The 17,431-nt window shown below is 40.6% G+C and overlaps 1 protein-coding gene across 2 annotated transcripts; it reads right to left on the minus strand.

Annotated features, from left to right (window-relative positions):
* Positions 1–605: 605 nt before the first annotated feature.
* Positions 606–16,257, minus strand: LOC311256409 (uncharacterized protein). Of its 2 annotated transcripts, XM_084351466.1 has the most exons (25): positions 16,095–16,257; positions 15,688–15,764; positions 15,519–15,604; positions 15,269–15,342; positions 14,730–14,818; positions 14,575–14,649; positions 14,349–14,442; positions 14,101–14,260; positions 13,563–13,702; positions 13,256–13,367; positions 12,792–12,909; positions 12,437–12,577; positions 11,896–12,009; positions 7,128–11,774; positions 6,669–6,878; positions 6,321–6,517; positions 5,939–6,064; positions 4,895–5,000; positions 4,288–4,486; positions 3,912–4,048; positions 3,461–3,754; positions 2,885–2,986; positions 2,458–2,775; positions 1,099–1,146; positions 606–828 (listed from the first exon to the last, which is right to left on the minus strand). In XM_084351466.1, exons 2-24 carry the CDS (start codon positions 15,724–15,726, stop codon positions 1,111–1,113), a joined length of 7,614 nt encoding a protein of 2,537 aa, XP_084207592.1. In that variant the 5' UTR covers positions 15,727–15,764; positions 16,095–16,257; the 3' UTR covers positions 606–828; positions 1,099–1,110. The 2 variants fall into 2 exon arrangements, with proteins under 2 accessions (XP_084207592.1, XP_084207593.1); XM_084351467.1 differs by lacking the exon at positions 1,099–1,146 and having other exon boundaries at positions 16,095–16,256.
* Between the last annotated feature and the right edge of the window lie 1,174 nt (positions 16,258–17,431).

Genomic DNA, 17,431 nt, shown 5'->3' on the forward strand with positions numbered 1-17,431 from the left:
ATGAATTCTGGATTTATTTGACCTGCATGTTCTTGGACTGAACTCAATTTTAGAGTTGAACTCTTTTTAGAAGACACTTCATAGTAGTTGTTTGTATCCTCATAACATTTTTTATCAGTTATACAGCATAGATCTACTTGTTAACACATTTATTTTAACAAAATAGGTGTTTAAGTAGTTGTTCTGACGATTAAACTGCTATACCAGAGGAATCAAGTGCTTAGAACTTGGTAGGAAATACTATACCGTGAATCTATCAGAATTGCCTTCCTTTATAATAAACATGCTTAGACTGTGGTTGATCAATCTAACATGTGGGCAAAACCAACTTAAAACAAATGCATGACCTGACAGAATGAGCTTCCTAGCTTTAAAAAAAAATGCCAGATTTAATCAGATTACTTGAACACATTTAGGTACAATGACACTGCCTTGAGTTAAGTCTGTCAGAGAGCCATGAGCCCAAGTGGCCAAGACCCCATACATCATCTGTGCTACTAGTAATGTGTTTTCTGAATATGTGGATGCCTGAGACGTATGTAATAAAAACCTGTGCCTGTCCTCAAACATGAGGTGAGGTTCAACAAGGATGCTTTCTCCCAATGTGTCATTTAAATGTTTTTATTAACAAACATGTAAATATAATACAAAGAGAATAAAGAAATAAAGGTTTATTTGGACAAGATTGTAAAAAGTCCTAAAGGACAAAAAATTAAAATGAATATCAATTTGTGAAAAGAGAAGAAAAAAGTGAGATCAAGTAGACGATCATGAACTCGTATTTGGGAGCCAGCCCTCACACCTTCACACCTTCATCCTGCTCATCATCTGTGGATTAAGAAACAGAAAATATGAGTTAATCCAAAACTCACAGAGAAACACATTACAATAAAAGTTTAATGTGACCTTTAGTAAAAGCTGAAATCACATGCTGCCAGTGAAGTGGTGTTTGACAGAGACGTGCGGGCATACAGTATGTGAAATGATCACACCGTGAGTTATTATGGCATAAAGTGAGAACCAACCACCAGCCAACCACCAGTATGAACACACAAACCCCATCAACAAAATAAATGAGTATTATTGAACTATATTGACCTTTCAAGACTTTCAGCAAGATTTTTCTTCCTTTATAGTCACACGCTTCTGAAAACAGTGTTCAGATTCAGCAGATATTGAGATGTGATGATTGAACACATATTTCAAATTCTTTCACTTTAAGTGTAGTTAAGCGGAGTTAACAACTCTGGTAGTTTGTAACAATACACGCAAAGTTGCCAGTTTATTAGGTAAACGTGTAATCTATTACAATATAATAAAATAGCCCTGCAACTAATTCTACCATACATTTTGTTTTTGAAGGGTATCTCTGCACCACTTCATCATAGTGCTGTTTTATCACACATTTTACTTTAGCAGAAAATTGCAGCTTCTTCCAATTTGGATATTGCACTTGGCCATATTGTGATCTAGGTAATATTTTGATTAATTTTGCAGCCCTAGTGTTGCATCAGACTGAATTATATTGAAGCGCTCTATTGCTCTGTGCCCTTCGTATGTGCAAATGGGAAAGGAAATGTATTACGAGCATAGAAAATACAACAATAAAATAATAAAAGCAGCACCACATGGACTGTGGACTATAGACAATTTCCCTCGTCAAAGCAGAAAAAAGATTAGTAGCTACGCAACACTGATGACTGTTACAGCCACAAAACCTGAAGACTGGTGCACCGAAATACAATGCAGCTGTTAAACCTGTCTGACGAGTCAAAATATGTAGGCCATTAGAGTCCAGGGTTCATTTGCAAAAGCAGATAGAGAACATTCTTCATAAAAATGAACCAAAACCAGTTAAATATTCCCTGGAGTGCACAAAAAAACATGATATATGCACATAAATAAAAACAAATACACTGTCCATTTTTGCAAATGAACCCTTGAGTGGATATGCCTTCCCCTGATCAGCACTAAATTGGGGAGGTGGACTTCGACAGTATCAATGACATAGATATGTTAGTCATAGATGGTAACTGAGTATGTATCAATATTAAAAGTACCCTGGGGAGTTTTGACCATTAGGACAGCTGTGTGGTTTTTGTATGTTGTTACACCAGCACACCAACGGTATAAGCATGGAGGTGAAATGATGCTGGACAGCACTGGGCAACGGATAAACAAACCACTGTCTACCAAAAGAATTGTAAACGATGTAGACTATAAGCATATATTACATAGCTTGTCATGGCTGAACCCCAATAAAAACATTACTGTACTGTCTCTGCAAACACTTCAAAGCTGTGAAAAGATCAAATTAAAGTTTACCACAGCCTCTCCACTACCTGCTGCCGTTTCATTATCAGTCGATAGGGTTTCAACATCAACTCAAATCCCCCGCAATCATACCTTAAATTTTTTTATCTAAGTGTGGCCTGTACAACCCTGAATGGTGTTTACCTTGCGAGCACTAGCCGTCAGTCCAGGAGACTTCGCAGTGCTGCTGGTGCCTCGTTGAGTTTTACCCTGTCCTTTAGTTGCCACCTGAGGTGACTTGGAGCTGCCGATTCTGCCTGTCCGTCCCACTGCAGTGCGAGAATTTCCTGAGGGCATATTTTCCTGATACTTGCGTGCAGATGTCTGAGCAGGCGACTTCTTTGAACTCTTGCCTGGAGATTTGCGGGTGGAGGCGCGTAGTTTGTTCAGCCCTTTCTTTAAGTAGTTGCTGTTTTTAGGGGTGTTCTCAATAGTGAACACCATAGACTGCCTCCGATCAGCCTAAGGAGATAATACAAGTGGAACTGTTAGTCAGCATGCAAAATATAACGTTGATGGAGGATTGAACCAGACAGAAAATTCTAGGTGTGTTCGCCTATATCATACTCACTGGACTGAGAGCAGGGTGAAGCTGAGAGCTGGAAGGTCCACTCATCACGTTCTTGTTTTTGGGAGTTAGTGGACGAGGGAAGCAAGAAGCCTTGACTTTTTTCTATCAGATGGAGACAGGGAAAGGCAAGTTAGAAAAAGTGGGTTTTTGGAAGTTACATTATTGAGTTATTGTCATTTTTTATTACATTAAAAAGTGATTTTGTGAATGTCCACTAACCAATGAAATCAACCAACACAAAAGTCTGAGAGCTTTTAGTTCAAAAATCATATGTAAAAAATCTGATACATCAGCCACAGGTCCTCTCTTGACATACTCCTTTTCCAATAAGCTTGATTGTTAAAGATGGCAGTACCAGTCAATATCAAAAAACACTAAATCTAATTATTATACTTCAAGAGTAATTACATCATAAGTAACTAGAAATGAGAGAAAAAGCATCTAAAGAAACTATTAAAGTTGAAGAAAATAAAAAGGTCAAATATACATAAAACTATAAAGCATTTATCTACTGGCTTAAAGATTAAGCCCCACAAGATGTTACAAATATTTCTGTGTATGCTAATGCGAACCAACCTCAGGCGAAGTTTGATGTACTGACAGCGTAGATGAAGATCGCTTTGTGCCTTTCGGGCTTCTCAGCTGAGAGGCACTGACAGTTTTTGATGGCAGCTGGCCGGGCATCAAAGACAGACGATGAGAGCGTGTACTGGCTGCAGCACCCGAGTGTCCAATCATGAGGGAGAGCCGATGGGATGTGAGAGAATCCTGAAGCTGGCCAGGCATCATGGACGCCCGACGGATTGTGTCAGATGGGTCACCCGTACGCAGTTCTTCGTCTGTGAAAGTAAAAGCACTTTTGCAGCCAGTCTAGGGGAAGAGACAGAGAGGGATTTTAAAAAAAACTATTAGAAAAAGAGTCAAGGGCAGAAAGTGCAACATAATGTAACAAATAAATCCTCTTTGGGCCAAATGCCTTGCGCAACCGTATGCCTATTGTGTTCAGCGTGTGTCTATCTTTACTAACATCAAACTCCGCAGGGTAGCTGCTCTTGAGATGAGGAAGGCAGGCCTTGTTCCTGGCCTGAAGCTCAGCAATCCTTAGCCAGTCTTCAGGCGCACCGTCTGGCTCATTCTCTGCCCCAACGCACAATGTACTAGTGGCTGAACACAAAGGATGAAGGAAAAATGAGAAATAATAAGAGTTACACACACATACACCTCTGGAAAATCTCAGTTGCAGACAGTTACAGTCTCAAGTCATATGCAAGTTTGAAAGGTTTAAAAAAAAAGATTAACATTGTTTCCCCCTTTTTTTTTTATTGTGGGTACCAGTTCGACCTCTCACTTGACTTCTCACCCTTCAGTTCACCCTCCTGTAAGTGAGCCATGTATCTACTTACGTTGTGAATGGATTGTGCTCCGTCTGTACCCTGGAAGACCGATGAGCTGGTCGCTGGCAGTGCCGGTCTTTCTAGCAGGTGTTTCAAACAGCTCCATAGACACGGGTCGAGCAGAGTGGGCACTGGAGAGGTTTGGCTGGGAGCGAGCTGAGGCCAGACTGTAGAAAGTCTCGTCGTCTTCACCACCGCCTGGGGTTTTCTACAGATCAGAGTTCAACGATCAATTATGACTTCAATAATACTGCAGTGGGAGTGTGGGGATGTTTCGAAAGGGTTGAAGTTGAAATATTTGGGTTGAGTCATTTGAGCGCGTTTTTACACTGCTGGAGTGTACTGAGAGCAGTGCTCTCAGCAACCTTAAAGGCCAAAAGAGGAAAACTAGGATGACACTGTCCTAGTTAAAGAAAACAAGTGTTATTAGCTCAAATCTTAATTTGAAGATGCAGCTGAACCTTCATAAAGCACAAAGAATTTAAACTTCATCACCATGAGTATATTTGAGAAAGAGTGAGAGAGAAACCATTGTGATTGTTAAACTGTAGAGCTATTTTTCAACAGTGTGTGTTATTGTGAACATGCAATAAAAGTGCAAGTGAGTTTCCTCCACCTTGGTCAGCGTGATGTTAATAACCTGCGTGGTCCTGCGTCGTTTGACAGATGAGGTTGGATTTCTGCAGGCTGAGTCCAGTTCCAATTTGTGCTCTTTATTGGTCCTAGGCGATGAAAAAGAAGGAACTCAGTGACAGAGTATGGAAAAAACTGTTATTGCGGTTAGTTCCTAATTTTAGGAAGTTATATGTGTATATCGGTAAGGGAGAATTTGCCAGGGAATTTTTAAAAATATTTTTAAAAAGAGAGATCACTTACATTTCTAAATAACAACACATAACAAGCTTTTTTGTGAGCTGTAGATTATGATATGAAAACCTGGAATCAGGACAAATATTGCCTCCTGCATTACACTTATTTAAATTAGCTAAAGTAAAATACAATTACATCCTAAGAGTTTGCTCTTTTTTAACTTCCATCTTCAGACCACTTCAATTGCCGTTGTCAGATCTATGATTAAACATAAGCAACAGAAATGCTGGCGAGGGGCCGCCCTGGTGGAGCACGCATCCCGTGTACGGGGGGGCTCTGTCCAACCTGTGGCCCTTTGCTGCGTGTCGTCCCGCCTCTCTCTCATCCTGTATCCTGTCATCTCTCTAGGCTGTCCAATCAGTAAAGCCATGAAAAGGCCAAAATAAAAAATAAAAAATAAATTCTACTAAAGAAATTTCCAGCTGATCAGAAGTTTATAGATCATTTCTATTGGTGTACAGTCTAGATGACAGGGGACTTTAATGTGTAAAGTACATAAAAACTGACTTTACTGCTTTTGCTCATCTTACCAAAAGTAATACAATCTCACAGAAATACAAGGAGAGAAGCTGAAATGATCCCTTCTGAATTTTCGTGACATCATGTGAGCATACTGTGTATTCGTAATTTAATGTACAGCAAAGTAGGCCGAGTAAAGCTTAGCAATTCAATGACATCTTCAGTATACTATATACCGAAAATACATTTAGGGGAGCGCTAATACAGAAAAACCCGCTTAAGTTGGCTATTCTGTGAAATACCAAAATTGTCAAATCTTTTGGTGACATACCTGTTGCTTATAGGTGTGAAGTAAAGGGTCTCCAGTGACTCTGTATGCAGACCCCGGCGTTTGGCTGCTAAGCGCTCTGAACTGCGAACAAGTGGTGTGCTTGATTCATCAGGTACTAATAGTGTCCTGCAAAAGGTAAAACACAGTATTGTTCAAGATTAGATGAATCACAACAGATTCTCACTCTAATGCTAATGTTTTTTATGGCTTTTCTGCATTTTTCAAGTTGTGTACTTTATTGGAGCAGGGAGAAAGAAAGAAAACTACACAGTTCAAAATCACAATGCCAAATGGGTGAAAGGCAGGAGTTGTTTCGGCGGAAAATTATTCAGTAATATATGACGAGATATTCATGCCACTTCTCTGAGATAAGGTGTATTACCTGGTAGTGTTCAGGGAGTCCTCCAGAGAGCTCTGGTCCAAGCTGTCAGAGCTCATGGTCCGCTTTGCTTGTACTTGTACTTTAGTGTGAACACTTGGGTGTGCGGTAGGAACCTCAAAGTGACAAGACTCTGTTGCACTTCTTTCACTACCATGAATCTTATTCTGTTGCCGCAGGTTGCGATCAGCAAAGGCCAGCTAAAGGTAAATAGATAAAGTAATAGAGATGAGGGCAAAATGCAGCAAAAATGCACCATTTAAGTCACACAATTCAAAGTCCGAACATTTCAGTCCGAGCGTGTTCATGATCAATAGATTCAGTTCACATGCTTCAAAATAAACCACCAACCTGTGCCTCCAAACTGGCCACCATGTTCACCAGTTTCTTCTCATTGGTCTGAGCCTTATCCAAATCCATCTGGAGCATCTTGTTCTCCATGGTAATAGCCTTCACTTCACGCTCTTTAACCTCAAAGGTTTGCTTGAGTTCAGCCAACTCCTCCTGGCTTTCCTGGAGAAGCTGCTTCTTGCTATTGTAATGACTCGCTGCCTTCTCCATCTGTGGCATTGTGATAACAGAAGAAATGTCTTGTTAATCTCTTAGTCCACACTACTCATCTGACACCAAACAGAAGTATGCACATGAAGCTGTAGTACTCCTGCGCTACACCAGTTAATGAATAATTATAAGCGAAAAAGTAAATAAATAAATCAGTTTTACCTGAAAACAAATTATACGTACAGAGATACAAGTAGTGAAACTGAATTATGTTAATGTTCTGTAGGGATTGTTTGAGCTCACACCAACCTGTGCCTTGTAGTGTTCTGCAACCTCCGATTTAGCCGAGAGCTGTTCCTGCAGGTGTCTCTTATGAGCCTCAATTTGTTCAGCTTTTTCTCTCTCTTTCTCTTTCAAGAGTTTGTCTTTCTCCATTTTCAATATTTCCAACTCCTGCTGTAGCCGAGATTCCAGTTTATGGGAAGCTATGTTTTCTCTCTCTATGGCTTGCTTGGCTTGAGAAAGTCTGTCCCTCTCAAAGACTAGGGCTTCAAGTTGTTTCTCCAGAGCTTTCTGATCCATTTCCGCCTGGAGTGTCCTGGCCATCAGTACTCCTTTTTCCTGAACAAGAGCCTCCTTTTCCCTAAAAGTGGAAACCTGCAACTCCTGTGCAGCTTGTGTCTCTGCATTTACTGAGACAAGCTGCTGCTGGAGGAGGTCTATCTGCCGAGCAGACTTCTGTTGATTTTGAAGTAACATCTGCTCTTTAGTCTGAAGATTCTGAGAAATGGTTTCGACCTCTCCTTTCAGATCCAGGATCTGACGTTGAAGAACATCTGTCTGTTTGGAGCTCTCCTCCTTTTTCTCAGCACACATTTTCTCATTGGCTTCGGCTTCCTCTTTTGCTTTTTGAACCAAGTTAGCTTGGGCTGCAACCTCCTCTCTTAGGGTGTTCAGATTTTGGTCTTTATCAGCTACAAGTGTGTTGACGGCAGACAACTCAGTTTGGAGGCTCTGAAGCTTCTCCTCGGCCTTGAGAATGAGACTCTCTTTCTCACTCTGAGATTCTTTAAGCTTTTGAATCTCTTCTTCACGCGAATAAATCTGTTTCTGCAGAATCTCTACTTGTTTGACTTCATCCTGTAGGCTTTGGAGTTCCTTCCTTTGTTGAGTATTTTCTTGTTGTTGTTGAGCTAACAGATTTTCCTTGGACTGTATATTCTCCTCAGCCATCCTCAGTGAGGAGCCAAGAGTCTCCATCTGTGTCTTTAAACTTTGGATCTCTTTATGTAGCAGAGCCGACTGCTCTGAGCCATCAGTCTTCAGCAATATCATCTGTTCCTCTTTAGCTCGGATCTCCTCTTTTACCTTTCTCACCTCTTCCGTGGATGCTGACAGCTGTTGCTGCAGGAGCTCCTTCTGTTGAGCGCTCTCCTGCTCCTGTTTGGCGAGCAGGTTTTCTTTTGCCTGAACCTGGTCTGTTGTAGTCTTCAGGGATTCATTCAAACTTCGTAATTGGTCCCTGAGTGTTTGGATCTCATTTTGTAGCACTTCTGTCTCTTTGCAATTCTCAACCTTTATCATGTTTATCTCTGCTTCTTTAGATTGGATCTCCTCCCTCAGCTGATTAACATCCCCCTCAAGAACTGCACTGTGCTTTCTAAGTTCCTCAATCTGCACTGTGCTCTCCTGCTCCTGCTTAGCCATCAAATCTTCCTTGGCTTCAACCTGGTTCTTGGCGATATCAAGAGAATTGCTCATAGTTTTGATTTGATTGTTCAGACTTGCAATCTCCTGCTGTAGCAGCTCAGAGTGAGTAGATGTCTCAGTCTTCAACAGAGTTAACTGCTCCTGCTTATCATGGATCTCTGCATGTAGCCTCTTTACCTCATCTTCAGAGGCTTCCATCCGTATCTGGAGTGCCTCCATTTCCTGAGTGCTCTGTAGATGCTGCTCAGCAAACAGATTTTCCTTGGATTGCAAATTCTCCTCGGCATTCTTCAGTGAGGAAGTAAGACTGTCAACTTGTGTCTTTAAATCTTGGATCTGTTGATGGAGTAGTTCTGACTGCTCTGAGCCGTCAGTCTTAAGCAGTATCATCTGTTCCTCTTTAGCTCCGATCTCCTCTTTTACCTTTCTCACCTCTTCTTCGGATGCTGACAGCTGTTGCTGCAGGAGCTCCTTCTGTTGAGCGCTCTCCTGCTCCTGTTTGGCGAGCAGGTTTTCTTTAGCTCGAACCTGTTCTGTTGTAGTCTTCAGGGATTCATTCAAACTTTGTACTTGGTCCCTGAGTATTTGGATCTCATTTTGTAGCACTTCTGTCTCCTTGCAGTTCTCAACCTTTATCATGTTTACCTCTGCTTCTTTAGTTTGGATTTGCTCTGTCAGCCGATTAACATCTTGCTCAAGAACTGCACTGTGCTTTCTAAGTTCCTCAATCTGCATTTTGCTCTCCTGCTCCTGCTTAGCCATCAAATCTTCCTTGGCTTCAACCTGGTTCTTGGCGATTTCAAGAGAATTGCTCATAGTTTTGATTTGATTGTTCAGACTTTCAATCTCTTGCTGTAGCAGCTCAGAGTGAGTAGATGTCTCAGTCTTCAGCAGAGTAAACTGCTCCTCCTTATCACAAATCTCTGCATGTAGCCTCTTTACCTCATCTTCAGAGGCTACCATCCGTGTCTGGAGTGCCTCCATTTCCTGAGTGCTCTGTAGATGCTGCTCAGCAAACAGATTTTCCTTGGATTGCAAATTCTCCTCAGCATTCTTCAGTGAGGAAGTAAGACCATCAACTTCTGTCTTTAAATCTTGGATCTGTTGATGGAGTAGTTCTGACTGCTCCGAGCTGTCAGCATTGAGCAGTATCATCTGTTCCTCTTTAGCTTGGATCTCTTCTTTCAATTTCCTCATCTCTTCCTCGGAAGCTGACAGCTGTTGCTGCAGGAGCTCCTTCTGATGAGCGCTCTCCTGCTCTTGTTTGGAAAGCATAACTTGCTGAGTCTGAACCTTCTCCTCAGCCTTTGTGAGAGAGTCACCCATATTAGCTAGTTTCTTTTCAAGACATGCAATATCTTGCTGTAGCTTGTCAGAATGTAGGGAGCCCTCTTTTTGTAGAGTGACCAGCTGTTCCTCTTTAGCCTGGATCTGCTCCTGAAGCTGTCTCATCTCCCCTTCTAAAGAGGTCATCACGTTTTGAAATTGATGTTTTTCCTGAGAAATTTCCATTTCCTTCCGAGTCAGCAGGGTTTCTTTTGCCTGAATCTGGTCTGTTGTAGTCTTCAGAGATTCATTCAAACTTTGTACTTGGTCCCTGAGAGTTTGGATCTCACTTTGTAGCACTTCTGTCTCCTTGCAGTTCTCAACCTTTAATATGTTTACCTCAACCTCTTTAGTTTGGATCTCCTCCCTCAGCCGATTAACATCCCCCTCAAGAACTGCACTGTGCTTTCTAAGTTCCTCAATCTGTAATTTGCTCTCCTGCTCCTGCTTAGCCATTGATTCTTCTTTGGCTTGAACCTGGTTCTTGGCGATCTCAAAAGAACTGCTCATACTTTTGATTTGATTATTCTGACTTTCAATCTCCTGCTGTAGCAATTCAGAGTGAGTAGATGTCTCAGTCTTCAGCAGAGTTAACTGCACCTCCTTGTCATGAATCTCTGCATTTAGCCTCTTTACCTCATCTTGAGATGCTACCATCTGTGTCTGGATTGCCTCCATTTCCTGAGTGCTCTGTAAATGCTGCTCAGCAAACAGATTTTCCTTGGATTGCAAATTCTCCTCAGCATTCTTCAGTGAGGAACTCAGACCCTCAACTTGTGTCTTTAAATCTTGGATCTGTTGATGGAGTAATTCTGACTGCTCTGAACTTTGTTTTTTCAACATGCTCATCTGTTCCTCTTTAGTCTGGATCTCCTCCTTCATGCCCTTAACCCTTTCTTCAGAGACAGACAGTTGTTGCTGCAGGAGCTCTGCCTGATGAGCACTTTCTTGCTCCTGCTTTGTAAGCATAACCACCTGAGCCTGAACTTGTTCCTCTGCTTTTCTGAGAGAATCATTCAGACTTTCTAGTTGACCTTTCAGACCTATGATCTCTTGCTCCAGCAATTCAGACTGTCGAGAACTGTCATTTTTTAGAATAACAAGCTCCTCATTTTTTACTTGTATGTCTTTGTTTAACTTCTGAATCTCCTTTTCACAGGTTGCAATCTGCTGTTGAAGTACCTCCCTTTGTTGGATATTTTCTTGTTGGGTCTTAGCCAGTAGGTCTTGCTTAATGTGAATTTCCTGCTCAGCCTGTTTGAGAGATAAGCTGAGGTCGTCCACTTGGACTGTTAAGGTCTGGATCTTAATATGAAACATTTCTTGCTCATTAGACTTCTCCAGAAGTAAAGTGGCAAGCATTTCTTCTTTGGCTTGAATTTCATTTTTGTTACTTTGGGTTTCATCTGTAAGAATGTCAACTTCTTCTCTGAGACAGTTAATTTGTTGGTCTTTATCGGCCAAGAGAGAACTGGCAGCAGATAACTTTGTCTCAAGATCTTTCACCTTTTCTACGGTTTGGCAGAGACGGTCTTCCTTTTCTTTCTTAATTTCCTTTAGTTTTTCAACTTGTTGTTCGCAAGCAGAAATATGCTGTTGTAGTCTGGTCACCTGCATGTTTTTTTGCTGCTCAACTTGCTCAAGTTGAAACTTGAGATCCTGGATCTCCTGCTGAAGGACTGCCCTCTGCTCAATGATCTCCTCTTGCAACTTCTCTAAAATTTCATCCTTGGCTTGTACAATTTCTTCAGTTTGGGACTTCTGTTGCTTTAGGATCTCTTTCTGTTGTGTAATTTCATCCTGATACTCTGTCAGCTGCTGTGTTTTGGCCTGAATCTCCACCTCTGCTTTTTTCAGGGAGCAAAATGTGCTCTCCAGCTCATTCCTCAAATCGTTGATTTCAGTGTCAAACTTCTCTCTCTGGCAATTTAAAAAGAGTTGACAATTAGTTACCAGTAACAATCTAGAAACAGACTTTATATTTAATCAAGTTCAGTGTCATGACACAATGTCAGCTTCTACATAAAATTATGGACTTTACCTCCATTACAGGCCCCATATTCTCTCCTACTTCTTCCTTTGCGGCCCTGCTTATTTCATCCTCCAAACAGGAAATCTTTCCCTGGAGGATCTGAATTTGTTCAGTCAGTAGCTCCTAAAAAAAAGGAGAAACATGTTAAATCACTAACCCATTTGTGGAGAACTGGAAATTAGAATTGATTCCAATAAACAAAAACAAATAATCAGCTTTATAAACAGTACATCAGAAACACAGTCAAATAATGTTCGTATGCTTTTCTTCCCATAATGACCTAGTGTTTTTATATTTTTGCCCATTAGAGTCAAACTTATGTCGACTTGACAGACCAATCAAACAACCAAGGGTACCCAGGCCTACACGTCAAGTGACACATTTTGTAGTGTTTTTAGAACTGTGATATAGCATTTAAACTATAACATAATATTGTTACACAACATTATTTTTGCTGTTTATTTCTCCTGGGTACAACATGAAATCATTTAAAGATTTTACAAACCAGAGGCAGTTGCAAACACAGGTTCTGTTTTGAGGATATATCTACCTTTTGGGCTGTAGCTTGGTTGAGTTCAGACTCGAGGTGGCATGCTCTGTTTCTCCACTCCTCCTGAGCAGATGCTTGGGTTTCTGTCAGCCTACCAACTTCTGCCTCGAAGATGGCCAGCTGTGAACACACTCCTCTCATCTGTGAAAATATTCAAAGAAAGCCTTTACAATTTGTATGAACACTGACACGTGACTGTTTAATGTGATAGAGTTATTATTAGTGCCAAAGCCCAGAGACTTGACACCACCAGCATATGTCATGTCACATGTCACTGCTCATCTTGAATTTTTTGAGAGTATAAGAATTGCACATGAGGATTGGTGAGGAGATTCATTTAAAACTTTGCACACACCTGGGAAGAGAGTAAACCATTTTCTTCGGACAGCTCATCCACTTTGCGCTCCATAAGCGAGGAGGTACCCTTGAAGTCTTTATTTTCCTTTAACATCTCATTAAAACGCATTTGTAACCTAAGACAGAAAAAAGAACAGTCAAAATAATTTAGGACTCATTAAATTTACAACTTTACTTGCCGTTTATATCTGGCCAAAATCTTGTGGTAGTCAGAATAAAATAACATTCAACTTTTAGGTTACTGGCTCAGTCTGTTCAGTTTGACATTAACAGTTTCAATTCAAAAAGGGCAAGCGTCATCTGAGACTGATAAGATAATTGTTATTATTATTATTATTATTCACAAACTCAAGTTGAACACACCTGTGAAAAGGTGTTATTCATTCTGTCATGGATTAACAAATAGGCCTCATGTCAAAAAAAGTTCTTAAAATATGTTTAGGTCTGGTCTTAGATACTCACGTTGTGTTCTTGGCCTCAAGCTCATTGATTTGCTCCCTGGTAACCTGCTCCTGATCATGTTGTTCTTCTTTAAGCTTATCCAGGCGGTACTGTAACTGGTTAATGTGGGTCTCTGGAAAAAAGTATTAAAACAGAGCTTAACTTGAGGTGAAGAGAAATAAAAACATAGATGAAAAGGCAGACAATATTACTATGCAGAGCATAATAATACTTTCACTACAGGGTAAAGTAGCACTTTGACAGAATACGTCAAGTTTGATACTATATTACTTGTTTTTATCCAAATACAAACACTTAAATGTGCTACCTCTTTGTGCAATAAGTGCAAGCTTGGTGGCCAACTCTCTCTCCAACCCATCTCTGTAGTCTCTCTCTTTGATCATCTGTCGTTGCATCTTCCTCAACTGAAATTTAGGTGTGTTCATGATATCCTGCAGAGGAGAGGTGCTGTGGGAATAAAAGCAGATCAGACATAAATAATTATAATCAAAATATCATCCCACTGACTTGCAAACAATTATGTATTGAATGTAGCCTTTATATTAGACAAAGTTTTAATGTTAATGTACAACTACAAAGTTAGTCATATTGTTTTAGTGTGATAACAATATTAGTTACTACAGGTTTATCAAAGCACAGAGGATTACACTGCTTTCACAAAGACAACAAACAAAGCTGCTTTGCCTATTATGAATTCAGGCTGACGGTCTTTCAATTGAGACATGCATTTTAAGCTGTGAAATGTCAAGTTTGGACCAACATTGCCCATAAAATTTGATAAACACAATCAAACACAATCGAATTTATTGAAATCAATTTCAATAAATTCAAATTAACACTGGTACCTGACTGAGGAAGAAGCCACGGTTTTCATATCGACAAATGTGATTTTCTGTGTGCGGCGGAACATGGGGGACTCGTCATCCGAGAGCGAGGAGATAGTCGACACGTTGGAGGTAGAGGTGGTTGGTGATCGCTCAAATATTTCACGGGCAGCAGGCAAACCTGAAATTCAGGGAGATAGGTTTTGAAAGATTTTAAAGCTTGCATGTTAAACATGAGGAAATGGAAGATTTAAAATTGTGTGACTTACGTCTCCTTGCCAGATAGGCATCAAGTCCATTGCTCAAATAAACACAGCCCTCACTCTCCATCACAAAGGAGCCAGCAAGGTGTGCTATCTCTCGCTAACAGATAAGAGGGGGGATATATTTATATACATACATATTAACTGAGGTAGAAGTAAATGGTCGCAACACATGATGAATGAACCCTGATATATCTCAGTAGTGAACATAAAGATAAACAGTGCTGCTTACCTCCACATCGCAGTTCAACATGCTCAGAGTGCAGCGGTCATTCATCATGTCGTGGTACACGAGCAACAAAAGCACCTGGTGATTTCACAAAGAATGAGTCAGGGTGGGTCTGTGTCCATCTTTCTCTTAAATCAGTGTTTTTCTTTGTTGTATACCTTTGCGACTTCTACTGTTAGGTTGATGTCATCTCTAATGTTGTCCCAAGACAATGAAGTGCCTTTGGTTGCATTGAATCTGCAGTCCCCTAATACACGGAATAGACAGATTGGTTAATTCTCAAGGGAAAGAAATTTTAACATCGGTGTGCCTGTGAGACTGAAAGAGTTACTACACATACACAAAAAACATTTGAACTCAGGGTGTGTTCTTCATCACTGTCTGGCATGCTTACAGGAGTACTTCACGCCACGCCCCACACTGATGTGGGGCGTGGTCAAACATGCAACAGATTTGAATTCCTCAACTACAAGATGTCAGAACAAACGGAGCCTCAAATCATAGAATGAACTTACTAAGCTGCTACAGGGACACTTTCTTAGCACAAATGTTATGACACCTAACTTTTGAGTCTTAGATAAAAGTGGAGACTTGATCACAGGTTTTTAGTAAACATATAGCCTGAACTAAGAACAACACACTTTTTTTAACCAAGCATCTGTATCTGAAGATATAACAAAAAGGTAGAGAAACTCACGCTCCAAAAAGTCTGCAATGAACTTTAACCTGCCCTCGATGGAATTACTCAAACAGGAGTTTGGTTCCTTTTTCCTGAGATGACACAAAGGTGAAACACGAATAAAATGCAGGTTTATTCCAAGGAATGAGCATCTCTGTACTTTCATGAACCCACTGACAGGAGAAGCATGTTTAAAATGTAGTTCAACAGACATTGACCTTCTCTTGTTTACACAGACCAAGCATGTCAACACATCGCTCCAACTTACAGCATATAAACAACTTTCAGCAAGACTGTCCCATCTTGTAAATCGTCGATAGCTAATTCTCGGTCGGACAGCTTTACACTGTTAACCTGTAAGGAGAGAGTTTGACAGGTTAAATAAGACAGCAACTGTCTAATGATGCAGTCTACTTATAATGTAACAATTAACTTACCCAGCTGAGAAGAGCCTTAACACCCAAGTTAATCGTCATCTTGGCTGGCTGACCCTTTATCTCAAAGGGCTTTCAACCTAGAAGCGAAGAAACACAGTCTAAACAAGCGTATGCTGCTAGCATCATCAAGCCAACTAGCTGATGAGCACATATCAACAAAGCTGGGCTCATTACTTTTCATCGACATCTTGCTAATTAAGTAATTAAAGTTATCGATAACGCCTTAAATCATTACACTATACGAATTTGATTGCACAATGCTAACTTAGTGTTAGCAAGGTGCTGTTAACATTAGTGTTAACCTACATTCGTTAGCTAACAGTTACTGTACCGCTAACTGTAACTTAATGAGTGTTAGTTCTTGAAGAACAACGGTAATAAAATGTTCCTTCAGAGCAGAGACTTACCGTAAAAGCCGAAGACTTCCGCCAACTTTTCTGTATCGTATTTAACTATTAATGGTTCTCCTGCAGCCCTTTCATCTGACTGACTGCACGGAGCGCCTGGTACGAAATAAACAGTCCCATGCGAAGCCGGATAAAATTCAAAAAGGCTGCTGGAGATTGAACCAGCCAATCCGTTTTGACAAACGTAACGCGTCAGAAAATAGGCGTAGATGATTGGTGCAAAAACCGGAAGTTATGTGAGCGATGCGTTCGTTATCAGCGTCGGGGTGCTCGGTTTTAAAGGTAGGCGGAGAAGGACCGCTAAAATAAGGCTCAATTCAAAAACGTTTTGTTTATCACTCAATTAATAAAATAGTAAAAAAAATAACGTGATGGTTATTTAACGTCATCATCAGCCAGTCTGCAGCGGGTTAAACCAAGGCCGTTTAGGTTAAACCCGTGTTTAGTGCAAACCCGGATGAATTTCGGTGTACGCCGGTGTGGTATCGAGCTCTTTTTCCTCGTCGAGATGCGTTTCCCCTAGTCCCGCCCCCTTCCGGAATGGCCCGAAGGGCGAAGGAAGCGCGCGTTCACAAAAAGCTCGCCCCCGAGCTGTTGTGCTCGTACTACAGAGGCAGTGTGGAGAGAGCTGAGGTTCAAAACTGACTTTTGTTAGCGAGTTGTATCTGAAGATGTTGAATTTTAGAAGTGAAATCCAAATTTCATGACTGTCTAGTTATATTTTTAAACTGGGACAACAGCACATATGTTTGTGTTTTTATGTCTTTATTAACACAACCAACTACTGTTATTTCTATCAATAAAAAATATTATATTTGTGAGAGACTTTTCATTTTGAATATTATGGACTTTTGGAAGAATGCTCATTCATTTATAGGCTAAATATAAATCGCTATTTTATCATATTTGTCTTATCCTGACAGCTTGGAGTATTGCTGTCAGATACTGTTCCTCCTCTGTTCAATATGAAAGGAGGCTCACACATCTTTCAAATTCATACTGCTGACTTATTTCCCCACAACAGATAAGTCCTGTGATTTTCAGGCTGATATCATTAAATTTGACCATTTACAACAGGGGGATCGCATCCTGACAGCTTGGAGTAGGGTTAGGGTTAGGGTTAGGGTTAAATAAGTTAAATAAGTCAGCAGTATGAATTTGAAAGATGTGTGGGCCTCCTTTCATATTGAACAGAGGGGGAACAGTATCTGACAGTAATACTCCAAGCTGTCAGGATGCGTTCCCCCTGTTGTAAATGGTCAAAGTTAATGATATCAGCCTGAAAATCACAGGACTTGTCTGTTGTGGGGAAAGAAGTCAGCAGTATGAATTTGAAA

Source organism: Pagrus pagrus, assembly GCF_965226575.1.
Source record: "Pagrus pagrus genome assembly, chromosome: 4".
Classification (NCBI taxonomy): Eukaryota; Metazoa; Chordata; class Actinopteri; order Spariformes; family Sparidae; genus Pagrus; species Pagrus pagrus.

Bases quoted from the DNA above. Each gene is read 5' to 3' on its own strand.
- LOC311256409 (XM_084351466.1), bottom strand. From the start codon at position 15,726: ATGACGATTAACTTGGGTGTTAAGGCTCTTCTCAGCTGG. The intron at 3,755-3,911 runs GTTAGTAAAGAT...CTCTTCCCCTAG, and splicing joins GCTACCCTGCGGAGTTTGAT to ACTGGCTGCAAAAGTGCTTT. The intron at 2,987-3,460 runs GTTGGTTCGCAT...TCCATCTGATAG, and splicing joins TACATCAAACTTCGCCTGAG to AAAAAAGTCAAGGCTTCTTG.